The sequence below is a fragment of the Pelophylax lessonae genome (genome assembly GCF_965119305.1).
Source record: "Pelophylax lessonae genome assembly, chromosome: 12".
Lineage (NCBI taxonomy): Eukaryota > Metazoa > Chordata > Amphibia > Anura > Ranidae > Pelophylax > Pelophylax lessonae.
This window is the reverse complement of record NC_138779.1, coordinates 209,490,931-209,505,527: the sequence shown is the minus strand read 5'-3', so window position 1 is coordinate 209,505,527 and position 14,597 is coordinate 209,490,931. Positions and strand designations below refer to the sequence as shown.

At 45.1% G+C, this 14,597-nt stretch overlaps 1 protein-coding gene across 1 annotated transcript in view; it reads right to left on the bottom strand.

The window, feature by feature from the left end:
* The window catches only part of LOC309569018 (uncharacterized protein), a gene marked incomplete at both ends in the record, with an annotated part of 63,859 nt that extends 50,102 nt beyond the window's left edge, over nt 1-13,757 (bottom strand). Inside the window, 3 exons of the mRNA XM_082274779.1 lie at nt 692-838; nt 7,511-7,621; nt 13,706-13,757. Coding sequence (XP_082130905.1) covers nt 692-838; nt 7,511-7,621; nt 13,706-13,757 — 310 coding nt within the window. The remainder of the gene's footprint in view (nt 1-691; nt 839-7,510; nt 7,622-13,705) is intronic.
* Nucleotides 13,758-14,597: the final 840 nt, after the last annotated feature.

Below are 14,597 nucleotides of genomic sequence, written 5' to 3'. Positions count from 1 at the left end.
CCCCCCTCAGGTCAGGCCCCATTAACACGAGTTCCTGTACTCATGATACTGCAGAAACAGGACCTCCAGTTTCTCCCCTCTCAGTCATCTTCTCTGGACCTCTGGCATCAGCTCCTATCGACCACTCCTCTGGCCCTCAGAATGACCTCCTGAGACCTCATGGCACCTCTACAGAGAAGGAGGCAGCCGCCCCCTCCCTCCGGGACTCTGCTCTCCAATGAAAGACCCCAAGCACATGTGCCCCTGGCTTTTTTACAGTATCCCAACATGCACCGAGGCAGCCTGCCTTCTGCCAATCATCAGGACTGTATCAAAAGCCTATGCACCCATTCGTCAGGTATCCTCCCACTGTCCAACATGCCTCTCTATTGGACCAGCGTGAAACACTCTCTAGACTGAATGGATCGCATACTGAGCACAATGAGCAGACCTCATTAACAGATCCTGCTCTCTGGTAGGCAGAGAACAATATAGATTTACCTGCAGCCCCTCTGTTAAGCAGACAGAGCTCAAAACTCTACTCTCTCACTAGCACCTACCTAGGAGGGTGCTACACATATATATATATATATATATATATATATATATATATATATATATATATATTTCTTTTTTTTTTCTATATTGTGAATATGTAAATATTTTGTGAATGTGAATATAAAAATTATAATATTAAAATAAAAGAACTTACATTGAGGTAGAGGTGGAGTGCAGTTATCGGTGTTGCAGCATGAAATCCCCATCTTCATTGTGCCGCCGGTGAAGCTGATGCTGCCCACTTTATTACACTGGCTTGTCTGTACACATAACCTTATATAGCCTGTAGTGGTGTTTCCTCCTGCACATTGATACAGTAGCATTATACAGCTGCAATATAATAATCAAGAAACAAAAACAGCCCCCCGTGCTCAGAGCTTAGCAGCACTCAGTCTCCAATATACCAGAACAACCAAAAAGACAATATGCCCATGGGACTTTTTAGGAGTGGTGCTAAGTAAAATGGTACAACAAATGTATAAAAATATAAAATGTATTTCAATATACAGTATCTCATAAAAGTGAGTACACCCCTCAAATTTTCTGCAAATATTTTTTCTATCTTTTAGGCCCCTTTCACACTTATGCGACGCGATTTTACCGCGATTTTGCCACAAATCGCGGCTCGATTTTGACGCATCTTTGCCACGATTTTGACGTGAGTTTGAGCAATGGCTCAGGGCTATATACCTCAAAACGCATTAAAATCGTGCCAAAGTAGTGCAGGAACTACTTTGTAATTAGAGTGCAGATTGCCTTCTCATCCAATATCAGTGCCTGACCGACCAGGGCCGGATTAAGAGCATCATGGGCTTGGTGCTGAGGATTTTGAAGGGCCTTAAGGGCCGTGCCTTGGCATGCACCCAGAGGAGGAAGGGTGCAGCCATGCATGCCTAATTCAACATGGGATGCTGTCTCTGAAGCCCATAAACACATCCATGCATCGGCAACTGTCCCTCCTTGTCCGGCCTTCGTGCTGTGTGGGGAGGTTCTGAGGGTGCTGCCTGGGGAAGCGAGCATAGAAGCCAGACTTCTGTGTTTACAAGTGACAGAAGAGCGGTCACAGTGAATATGGCCAACCCGGGGCCTATATAAAAGGTAGGGGCCTGCATGGAGCTGCAGCTCCAATAGCCCCTACGTTAATCTGGCCCTGACGCAGATGCATGATGTCCATCAGAAGAAAACACAGAGATCACGCACATGTGTCACAGATGTAACGCACGTGTGCCCCGTTCCGCACCACTCAGGGATTCATGCAATGTAAAGACAAGGGGGAACCAGCGCTGCAAATCCCTCCCTGAGAGAGGGGGGAGAAGAAGCATGGCTTTTTTTTCTCAGAGAATAGGTGCAGGAACTCCTCCCTTTCAAGTCACCTCATTGGCTCCGCCCCCAACCTACCTTCAAGAACCGTTCCGTGATTCCACCCCTTACTCACCTCCCAGTACCACCCATTTTAGAGAATACAGAACGTACAGAAGGTATCATTTTGTGGCGCAAACTATTTTGCATGGAATTTGTTAATGATACTAGAAAAGGCAGTAAAGCAGGTCTAGCAACAATGGACACCCCAGCAACAATAGATCCACCCCAGCAACAATGGACTCCCAACAGCCAGCACCAATAGACCCTCCAGCAACCAGCAACATTAGACCCCTCCCTCAACAGTAGATCCATCCCACCAACAATTGGCCCCCTGCAACATAAGACCCACCCCAGCAACAATAGATCCCCCACTAGCAACAACAGATCTCCACGCAAAAATAGATCCTCTTCAGCAACCATAGATTGCCCAGCAGCCAGCATCAATAGACCATCCAGCAGCCAGCAACAGGGACCCCTCCCTCAACAGTAGATCCCTCTCAGCAACAATTGAGCCCCACACCAACATGAGACCCACCCCAGCAACAATAAACCCCTTCTTCTGCAAAAATAGATCCCCTCCAGCAACAATAGATTTCCCAGCAACCAACATCAATAGACCCTCTAGCACACTCCAGCTCCCCTTGCCTTAACATACATTCAGTTCTGGAGGTGCCTGAACTGCGTTCCCCCACGTTCCTACTAAAAAAAAGCCATTATGTTAAAGCCAATCGCAATTGGCCCGAGGCGGATTGCAATGAAGGAATAACTGGGTTCCAAAAAGAAAAAAAGAAAAACTTAAAAAAAAAAGAAGAAGAAATGAAACAAAAAGAAAGAAAAGGGAGAGAAAACAAAAAAGACGAAAAGAAAACAAAAAACATAAAAAGTTAATATAATTAATGCCTATAGTAGGCATAGTAAAACTAAAGTAAAATACATAAAATACGATGAAATAGAATAGATTAATTGAAATAAAAAAATATATATATAAATGAAAACATTATGAAAATAAGCATAAATATAGGACTAAAAATACAAAGCAAAAAAAAAAAAAAAAATTTTATGCATCTTCTCTTATTTACCTGTAAAAGCCAGCATTGCATAGATATACATACACAAGGCCCGAGACTGCTGTTTGGTAGGGATGATCGAACGGTTGGGGTCGACCATTGGTTCGACCCAAACATTGACTGTTCGAGGTTCGGCCGAATTACAAACTTTTTGCTGAAAAAGTTCGGAATTCGGCAACCAGAACCGACCACATTGCAATGGGACAGGAAATGGGCTTTAAAAGCCCGTGATTGGACCAGAACCATCAGTAAAAGCCAATTGAGGGGGCAGGAGAATGCTAGGAATGTGACTGGAGTGACTAGGGGGTCCAGAGGCCAATCATTAGTGAATACGCCTCCCAGTATATAAGATAGCCCCCGCCAAATTCCTAGCATTGTAATACAAGGACGTGGAAGAGAGTGGAAGCAGTTCTGTTACTTCTGCTTCAAAGTGTCATTTAGCAATTATTAGTGTGAGGAAAGGGATATCTAGTGTAGTTAGGGTACTATTTTCCACTTTAGTTAGATTCAAAAATCTAGTTTCTGTAGGGAAAGTGTTAAGTGCCAGGGTGACCGTAATGTAGTGTAGGGTGAACTGACTCTGACTGCTATGGCAGGGTGACCAAACCCTTCCATGTCAGGGTGACCGCTATAGAGAAAACATTGTTTCTCTTAGAACACTTACAGAACCGGATAGTGGCTTCGCCCCAGGCATGACATCAGAACTTCTGTGTAGGGGTATATATATACACACACACATGTATGTATATATACACATATATAGGTGTGAAAGTAGCAGAAACCTATGCTTGCGCTAATGAAATAATTAACACCCATATGGCTTCTCTGCTATAGTACCTATATGTGTGTATGTGAATAAATACATATAAGTGTGTGTGTATATATACCCCTATACAGAAGTTCAGATGTTTTGCCTGCCTCCAAAGACCCCACAAAAATGCCCCAAAAAAATGCCTGCTGCAAAAACACACCTGGGCGGTTTTGTAGCTGGCTTTTATGGGCATTTTTTGGGTGTCTTTGGAGGCAGGCATAACATCAGAACTTCTGTGTAGGGGTATATATATACACACACACATGTATGTATATATACACATACACACATATAGGTGTGAAAATAGCAGAAACCTATGCTTGCGCTAATGAAATAATTAACAGCCATATGGTTTCTCTGCTATAACACCTATATGTGTGTATGTGTATAAATACATATAAGTGTGTGCGTATATATATATATACCCCTATACAGAAGTTCAGATGTTTTGCCTGCCTCCAAAGACCCCAAAAAAATGCCCAAAAAAAAACGCCTGCAATAACACACCTGGGCGTTTTCTTTTTTTTTGGGCATTTTTTGTGGGTCTTTGGAGGCAGGCAAAACATCTGAAATTCTGTATAGGGGTATATATATATATACACACACTTATATGTATTTATACACATACACACATATAGGTGTTATAGCAGAGAAGCCATATGGGTGTTAATTATTTAATTAGCGCAAGTATAGGTTTCTGCTACTTTCACACCTATATATGTGTATGTGTATATATACATACATGTGTGTGTGTATATATACCCCTACACAGAAGTTCTGATGTTATGCCTGCCTCCAATAACCCCCAAAAAATGCCCAAAAAAATGCCAGCTACAAAACCGGCAAGGTGTGAAAATAGCAGAGCCATATGCCTGTTCTATTGCAATTCTAATAGAAACTAACTTTTTTTTTCTGGTTCTGGACATGCTACAGAGCTGAAACTTCACATGTACACTTTTTAGACCCCCCAGACACTAAATCCAAAGAAATCTCATTTTTTTTTCAATAATTTTTTCAATAATTGGCTCTCTATCAAAAATGACAATTTTTAAGAACCTTTTTTTTTGTGTGATTAATAGTCCCTGGGGCATGACCCAGAACACTAGGCACTTTTTAGGGGCATTTATTGGGTTTTAGGGCTTCAAAATTGTGTTTTTTGATTACCGAAGTTTGGGTCCCATTGATTTCAATGGGGTTCTGAAATCCGGGCCGAACTTTCGGGAAGTTTGGGTGTTCTGGTCGAACCGAACTTTTGAAAAGTTCGATCATCCCTAGTGTTTGGTGCTATCATCTGGCATGTGATCTCGGCAGCCCCAGCAGTCACTCTGTAATGATTCTAATGGGCTGCTATGCCTGCGTTTTCCACTGAAAAAAGGTGCATGCAGAATTTAAAAAAAAATGCAGTGGCCATGAAATCCATCCTGCTTTTGCACCATGCGACTTACCTGCAGTTCCTGTACGCACAAACTGTGTTTTTAAATGCTGGGCCCACGTATATAAAAATGCAGAAAGCTTGCCAGTGCTGGAACTGCAGGTAACTCGCATGGTGCAAAAGCAGGATGGATTTCACGGCCACTGCATTTTTTAAAATGCTGCATGCACCTTTTTTCTGCGGCAAACGAGGGCATGGCAGCCCATTCAAATCAATGGGCTGCTATGCCTGTGCAAAAGTGGGCCGCCAACCCGCATACATGTGAACCAGGCCTAAAGCAGTAGTAAAGTAATTTAATTAATTTAATTTTAAATTTAATTTAAATACAAATAAAACCACCGGTCCTCCTGCAGGTTTAACCACTTCTGGACCGCAATGATTTGCCCCCTTAATGACCAGGCCTTTCTTTGCGATTCGGCACTGTGTTACTTTAACTAACAATTGCGCGGTCGTGCGACGCTGTACCCAAATAAAATTAATGTCCTTATTTTCCCACAAATAGAGCTTTCTTTTGGTGGTATTTGATCGCCTGTTCGATTTTTTATTTTTTTTTTGTGCTATAAACAAAAAAAGCGACAATATTCAATTACAAGCAAGTGGGTCCCGAAAAATAACTGTATTCAGAAGTGGGTCTCGTGCTTGTGGCTGGATCTTAACTACCTAGCTTACCAGGCGCTTGAGAACATAGACCAATTTTTAGCTTTCAGTGCTCATTGGCATCTATGGAAAATATTGGTCCGCTTGACATGGCACTGCTCCCTGTCTAACATTGGTGTCTATGGGAAATTTTGATCAGCTTGGCATGGCACTGCTCCCTATCTTTAGCATTGGCGTCTATGGGAAATCTTGGTCCGCTTGACATGGCACTGCTCCCTGTCTAACATTGGTGTCTATGGGAAATTTTGGTCAGCTTGGCATGGCACTGCTCCCTATCTTTAGCATTGGCGTCTATGGGAATTCTTGGTCAACTTGACATGGCACTGCTCCCTGTATTTAACATTGGTGTCTATGGGAAATCTCGGTCAGCTTGACATGGCACTGCTCATGAACTGTAAGTGACAGGGGCACAAAACATGGGGAGCACTGAGAGGGGACCCAAGACTACAACATATTTATACATTTTAAAAGTGGGGTATAACCAGAACATTACACTGACTGCACTAAATTGACTCAACACACTATCCACTAACTACCTGCCCTAACCTCTATTATCACACACCGTTAGTGTGCGCAGCCTATTGCATTAGGGTGTGCACCCCAAAGCTCAAACACAGGACAGTGAATCAATAGGAAGTGCTCTGTGGTGAGCAGCTTTCTATTCATTCACAAACCGAAGTGTAGTAAACAGTTTACTTTGCTTCAGTTATGAAAGGAGACAGTGAGCAGAGTGTGTTCATTTAGAAAAGGAAGGTGCTGGTAAATAACATATTTACTAGCCCCTTTCCCTCACTCTCCAGAGGAGGGAAGCCAGCAGCAGGGCTGTCTTTAACACAGGGCAAAAGGGGCAGCTGCCCCGGGTCCAGTCATTGTTGTGGGGCCCAAAGCAGCTGCCCCTTGAGCCCGCACTGCCTGCAAATAGTTGATAAGTGGATTCAAGAGGGCCCAAGAAAATGTTTGCCCAGGTCCAATCAATATGAAAACGGCCCTGGCCAGCAGCACTGTAGAGTGAGGGGGCCAACATGGGGGAAGCTGGGGCAGTAGGGGTAATCAGCACTGCACTAAGTGATTAGGGTGTGCCCAGGCACACCTTGCACACCCCCTGCACATGCCTATGTCACACCCTATACACGGCTGCCATGTAAGCAGCAGCCTTATATAGTGTGGGGAGTGGACTTGATTGGAGCCATGATTGGCTAAAGGCACCCTGCCCTTGGCCAATCATGGCTCTGACAGGACATTGTGCTGCGACTGGCCAAAGCATACAGGTCAGGTGCATGCTTTGGCCAATCACAAGCACTTAATGCGCTGCAATCGTGCAGTGCAGTAGGGGCGCTCATCGGCAGGCGAACTTGCCGCTGAGCGCCCCGGGTGTTCAGCGAACATCCAACCCATCCCTAGCCAAGGCAATTCAGCCTTCATGGATCATACATAGAGGACTACACGAGACATACTAGGGAACCTAGAGCCACCACAAGACATTTTTAGACAATACAGCCTTTAAGGATCAGGGAACCCTCAAAAACCCATCAGAGAATTCCGCTTTCATTCGCTCTACTCTGAATGGTTTGCTTTGGTTGGAGTCCTGCTTAAATAATGAAAATAAAAATTGATTGTACTGCAGAAATATTTAGCAAAGCGTACCTTCAATGGTCTCTCTATAGGCCAAGCCACAGCTGTAATTAGACGGACAGATCTCAGAAGATCCCGTGCAGGAAGTTTGTCCCATACATGTGACGCATGAAAGAGAATAACCTGAAAAAAATATTAGAATATAAGATTGATTATTTTTTTTTTTGAAAATATTTTTTTTTTATTAAAGAGTTAAGTCAAACAAACAAAACACGTAGCAGTTCAATGTAAAAAGTACATGGCAGTACAACAAGTGCATGGCAATCATCAACGTCATTTACACAGTATAAGAAATGATTAATCTTCAATCTTTGGACCAAAAGTCCCAATACTTAGTGAATTTATGTAGCTGCGAATTATTAATGGCTATAGATCTTTCAAACTGATAGTTAGTACGTAACAGTGAGATCACTTCAGTCATGTTAGGCACGTCTGTGGACTTCCACCTCCTCAAAATTAGTGTTCTCGTGGCTAGTAGGACATGCGATGTCCATGGTCTGTACACTAGAGGGAGGGTATCCATACCTAGGTGCAGGATGGCCAGAGCTGGATTGGGTGTTATTATACAACCTGTGTATTTCGCTATATAGTTGAACACTTGGTTCCACAGGCTAGTAAGAGACGGGCAGGACCACATCACATGAAAAATTGTACCTACACAGGAGCATTCTCTCCAGCAGAGTTGGGAGTATTTGTTAGAGAAACCCGCTAACCTGTATGGTGTGTAGTACCATCTATGGGTGATTTTAAGTGTCATCTCCCAGTGATTAGCGCAATGAGTATGTCTATTTGCTTCTGACAATGCACGTTTCCATCGGGATACCGAGAAACACTCCCTGAGATCCCTATCCCACTTGAACATGGTCATTGTTTTGAAGAAGTCACCAGTATTTAGAATGGCATGGTAAAAGTTAAACAGTTTTGGTGTATTTTTGGGGGCTGCCGTAAGCAGCTCCCACACTTTCCCCTCCACGTTAATGTGCTGGACTGGGTGTTGTCTCATGAAGTGATGTATACGGTAAATTTGGAAAAAACTGGAGCACGGTATTTGGAATTGCGTCTGAATCTGGTCAGGGGGCATGAGGGAGGATTGTCTGTATAGGTGCTGAATAGTCGCGATATTCCCCTGGGTGGTGACACTCACAGGGAGGTCAGGCAGATATATGTGTAGGATTGAGGATGGAATGTTTTCGGTAGGAAGAAGGGCACAGTCCTTGTCAGGCCCAATGACCTTGCGCCAGGCCTTTATGGAGGCCTGCATGGTAGGGGAGAAGGAGGAGAGGTTCCAAGGGAGCCACGCATCCCCCAGAAGTAAGTCCCTAAGGTTCTCGGTGGGGGCTATGTTGGTTTCCAAGTCTACCCAAAGGGGGGCATCGACTGTGTGGAACCAGTTGCGGGTTTGTGCTAGTACAGTGGCCCAATAGTATCCTTGAATATTGGGAACCGCAGCTCCTCCATGGCATCTTTTGGCGGTCAGGACAGAGGCAGAACAACGGGCCCTTTTCCCCTCCCATATGTATTTTTGCATATGAGAAGTGAATTTAGCTAAGCATGTTGCTGGATAGTGAATGGGAAGGGCCCTAAACAGGTATAAAAGTTGAGGGAGCAAAAACATCTTATATGCGGCTACTCTTCCATGCCATGATAAGTACCGAGGTTGCATATGTGTGGTTTCCGTGTCCAACTTGTGGAGAAGCCTAGTCACGTTAACTGTGAGGAGTTTTGTGGGATCGGCTGGGAGGTCAATACCTAGGTAGTGGATTTTGTCCGTGGACCAAGGGATGGGGACCAACGATGCGAGTAGAGTTTGCGTCTGACGCGTAACTCCAAGGTTCAGGACCGTGGACTTGGACGCGTTGAGTTTATAGTATGAGATATTGTGGAATTGTTGTAAAATCGTGTACGCAGCTGGGAGGGATTTAGATGGTTCTGTTAGCATGAGGATGATGTCATCCGCGAATAATGTGATTTTGTGGTGGTATGAGGGGTAAGAAAAGCCAATGATTTGAGGATGTGAACGGATAGTTTCGGCGAGGGGTTCTATTAGTAAGTTAAAAATCGTGGGGGAGAGGGGGCACCCTTGCCTCGTGCCGTTAGTGATGGGAAAACTTTTGGACACCATCCCTGACGTGTACACATGGGCTGAGGGAGAGGAGTATAGGGCTAGTATAGCGGAAAGGATAGGGCCAGAAAAACCAAATTTTTGTAACGTATGTTCCATGTAACCCCAGTGTACCCTATCAAATGCCTTTTCGGCATCCAACGTTAAGAGGACAGCAGGTATCTTGCGTCGTTGCGCTAGGTGGAGAATATTTACCATTCGTCTCGTGGCGTCGGATGTCTGGCGACCAGGCGTAAAGCCCATTTGGTCCTTGGCTATCAATGAGGGGAGAAACTTTTGAATACGTTTGGATAGGATTCTCGCGTAAATTTTAGCGTCCGAATTTAGTAAAGAGATGGGTCGAAAATTCGCTGGGGTGGTTGGGTCCTTGCCGGGCTTCGGGAGGGTGACTACGTGTGCACTCAGAATGTCAGGGGGAAGACTAGCTTCAGTCATAGCTTTGTTAAAGACCTCTGTCAGCGTGGGACCTATATGGGGAAGGAATAGCTGGTAATATTCGTTGGGGAGACCGTCAGGCCCTGGTGACTTGCCTTTGGGTAGGGTTTTAATGCTAGATTGGACTTCCTCAAGTGTGATGGGTGCATTGAGAGAGGCCAGTTGGGATGAGGAGAGTGTCGGCAGATTAATGGCGCTTAAAATTTTCTCTATGTCAGCTACTGAGGGTTGGTGTTCTGAGGGGTCATCTTTTAGGTTGTACAGGGAACCATAGAAAGATGCGAAGGCATCTGCAATAGCCTGCGGGTGCGTAATCTTGGCCTTAGTGACGGGGTCTATCAAGAACGGGATTCTAGACTTGGCTTGCTTTTGTCTAACTCTATTCGCCAGAAATTTACCAGCCCTGTTAGCCTGTGAGTAGGACTTTTGCTTTAGGTAATTGAGGTGTTTATCCGAGGCTTCCAGTAGGAGGATTCGGAGTTCTAGCCTAAGTCGAGTTAGGCGATCTGATATAGTGACTGTGGGGCCCTTTTTATTACTCTCCTCCAAAACATGAATCTCAGTCAACAAGGAAGACATTTTCTGGTTCCTCAGTCTCTTCCTCCTGGCCTGCTGCTGAATGCACACCCCTCTCACGAAGGCCTTGTGTGCACCCCACAGCACCCAGGGGTCCGAGACCGACTGTTTGTTGAGCAGGAAAAACTCCGTTAAGCTGCCCGAGACCCGGGTAGAGCAGCCCGAGTCCTGCAGCATTCCAGTATCGCATCTCCAAATACGAGATGACGCTACCCGAGCGTTCTCCTCGACGATCAGTTCAACCGCTGCATGATCTGACCAAGTAATGTCCTGGATCGTCGAGGAGGACACTTTCGATAGGAGATCTCCATCAACCACAAATAAGTCTATTCGAGAGTAAGACCTGTGCCTGGGTGAGAAGTAGGAGTAATCCCTCTCGGTGGCATGTTGACACCGCCATACATCATACAACTTTTCCGAATGTAACAGCCCCCCCATCGATTGTTGCCGGCCCCGGGGGGACGAAGAGGTGTCCAGCCCAGGGTCTGCAACAATATTGAAATCGCCACACAGGAGCAAGCGACCCTGTCTGACTTTGTGTACCTGCTTGAGTAGACGTCTTAGAAATCGCAATTGATGTGAGTTCGGGGCGTACAAGTTAACTATGGTGAACGGAGATCCGTTCAGTTCACAAACCACTATTATGAATCGTCCTTGTGGGTCCTGGACAGAGTGATGAATCTTGACCGACAGCGACGATCTGAAGGCCAGAAGAACTCCCCTCTTTTTTTCTTCTGCGGAGGCAAGAAAGATCTGGGTGTAGTCTTTGTGGGCACAAGATGGGTGAACCCCTTTTTTAAAATGGGTCTCCTGGACCGCTAAAACGTCCACACCATGGTCCAAGGCCTCTTTCCATAATGTGCGCCTCTTAGCGGGATGGTTTAAGCCATTGGCGTTGATGGACAAAAGTTTAATAGTCATGGGACGTCCGGATGTTCTAGCGAGGGTGAATACCGGTTGTTACTGTAGAGGAGAAGAAAGTCTAGGTTCCTTAAGTGTCCATAAGGATGTATCCCTAGGGTGCGGGATTTTCGCAGGAGATCAGTATACGCAGCGATGATGCCATGTAGAACAAGTGGAAATTGGTAGAAAACAAAAGAACAAAAAACAAACAGGGTAAAAGGGTAAGAAAAGGACCGTCTCGGCAGTCCGTGATCGGTCATACCGATAAAAGTGAGAGGGCCAAGGGCTCACGCTCCTATGGCCTGGGACCTTAGTCGGAGTTAAGTAGGTGACATATTAGAGCTCGTAAAGATGTCGTCGTGCCTGGGGGGTCTCTTGCGAGAGACCAGTTGCCAGTCCGCTTCCAGTGGCCTGAGGGGAGGCGATGCAGGAGGATCAAAGGGTTGCTGTGGCAAAATGTTCCATCTCCGCAGTGCCTGAATTCCTTCGTCCAGAGTTTTTATCAGGGCAGTGGATCCGCCATGAGTGACAGATAGAGTTGCTGGGTATTTCCACTTGTGTGGCACATTGTGGTTGCGTAAGGCTTTGGTTATGGTGGCCAAATTACGCCTGGCTTGCAGAGTGTGCCTGGAGAGGTCTGGGAGTAGTTGTAAGTTTGCATATCCCTCCGGTAGTGGCATGTTTTGCCTTGTCGCCATCATAAGTTGCTCTTTCACATGATAGAAGTGAACCCTGAGGAGTACATCCCTGGGTACATCTCCTGACAGGAATGATGGTTTCGGCAGTCTGTGTATCCTGTCTATAATGAGATCTGATGCTGATGCGTTAGGGAGCAGTGCTTGGAAAAGCGCAGTGACATGCTGAAGGAGCTGGGTAGGCAGGATTGTTTCAGGGATTCCTCTAATTTTTATATTGTTCCGCCGGGAACGGTCTTCCAAGTCTGCCACTTTACTTTTGAGCCAGTGGATTTCATCCGTTTGGGCATTAAGTGTTGTAATGACAGAATTAAGAATGGTGGCATGGGTGTCAGCCGTGCGTTCTAGGGAATCAACCCGAGTGCCCAGGGAGCCCATGTCAATCCTGAGTTGTTGTATGCAAGACCGCATGTCAGCCTGCATAGTATTGCGCAGGGCATACATCATGTCTCTCATAGTGCCTTCAGAGATAGGGTTGCTACCGGTGGGGAAGGAGGCAAAGGGGTCAGGGCCATGAGAGGGAGAAGCATGTGTGTGCTGTCCAGGGAGGCTGGTGTCCATACCTGGGAACATGGATGGTCTCTGCGGTGAGTCTCTCCTCTGCTTGTTCTTAGCTGGGCTCCTGGACGAGGGAGAAGGAGGAGAAGGTGACTCAGATGACTGGCCACTGTCCGGGTTGGCGATCTGCCTGTGGAGCGGTGGGTGGGTAGAGAGCGGCTGCAGTTTATGGAGCGCAGCGGCTCCCTGTCCTCCTCGTGTTCCCGGGGCGCCGCCATTTTGGTGTAGCCCGGAGCTCTGTGAGATGAGGAAACCGGACAGTTTGTTGGACTGCTCCGGTCCCTTCTTTCGGCGGGCCATGTCGGCGGGTGTTTGCGGAGGCTGCCGGTGCGGCTAGCGGGTGTCTGCTGGGTCTGAGCTCTGGGTGGCTGCGTTTGTCCCGGGCGGCTCGGCGGAGCAGGATTAGCAAGCAGCCATCTTCCGCGCCGCGGCCACGCCCCCACTCAAGATTGATTATTGATTGACAGACAAGAACCCCCTTACATAGACACTTACAGAAAATGGTATTTATCACAGGTATTTAAATTGCACCATTAATTCACAGAGCATTTTAAATATTGTACGTTCGCATCAGTCCGTGCCCTCAAAGCTTACAATCTAAGGTTCCTTTCTCTCACAAACTAGGGATAATTTTCACAGGAGGCTATTAGCCTACCAGCATGTCTTTGGAGTATGCAAACAAAGGGAGAACATGTAAACCCTATATGATCCTGGCTAGAATTCAACTCCCATAACCCTAAGGCTGCAAGGCAGAGGTGCTAACCACTAAACCCAAGATTAAAATTGTTATAACTTTCCCGGTGGTCCCACCAGTACCACCTAACTCTCTCATCGACTAGGTGGAAAGTTGATTATCTTAGTCCACAGAGATAACATAGCAGTAGTTCAAAAGATATCACCTGCTGAGATCAGACATACCTGGTGTTATGAGGACACAAAGCAGGCAGAGAAAGCTCAGTAGACCGTCCATCCTCCACCCAACGTGTGCTGTGCCGGTGTCACCTCTGTCACTACTGCTGGAGGTCAACGCTGAGCCTATTTATGGTGGAATCATGGTGGGCGTAAATATTGCCAATGGTATGAGGAAACTAAAATCTCATCCTATCTATCATTATTAGTTTGGAAATATGTAACAAAACAGGTTTAAAGACAAGAACTGAGTTCTTTTTGGTAGGAATGAGAACATTTTTTTTTGAGTAACAACCACTTCTGGACCGAGCCCATTTCTGACAATTGTTGTTTACAAGTTAAAATCAGTATTTTTTGCTAGAAAATTATTTAGAACCCCTAAACATTATATATATATATATATATATATATATGTATATATATATATATATATATATATATATATATATATATATATGTTTTTTTTTTTTTTATATATATAGCAAAGACTCTGGAGAATAAAATGGCACGCCATGTAAATAGATACCTAACATGTTACGGTTTAAAATTGCGCACACCCGCGGAATGGCGACCGACTACGGTCAATAAAAATCTCCATAGGCGAAGTTTTAAAATATAAGGAATAAGTCCTGCGAGCGACCCTCAGGCTCTAAATCGATCAGTTATTTGCCGCAGACACTCCACTTCTCATAATAGTGTGCTTAATTGAAATAAATATATAGTGTTGCGCAAATAAATTAATTAATTTATGCTTAAATTATTAAAAACCCAAAATATTTATATGTGATATAATATTAAAGTGCCAATAGTGCTAATAAAGTAGTAAATATAATATAATATAATACTCATAGAAAAGAGAAAATATATAGATATAAAAGTCCAGTGTGCAAAGTGCAAAAAG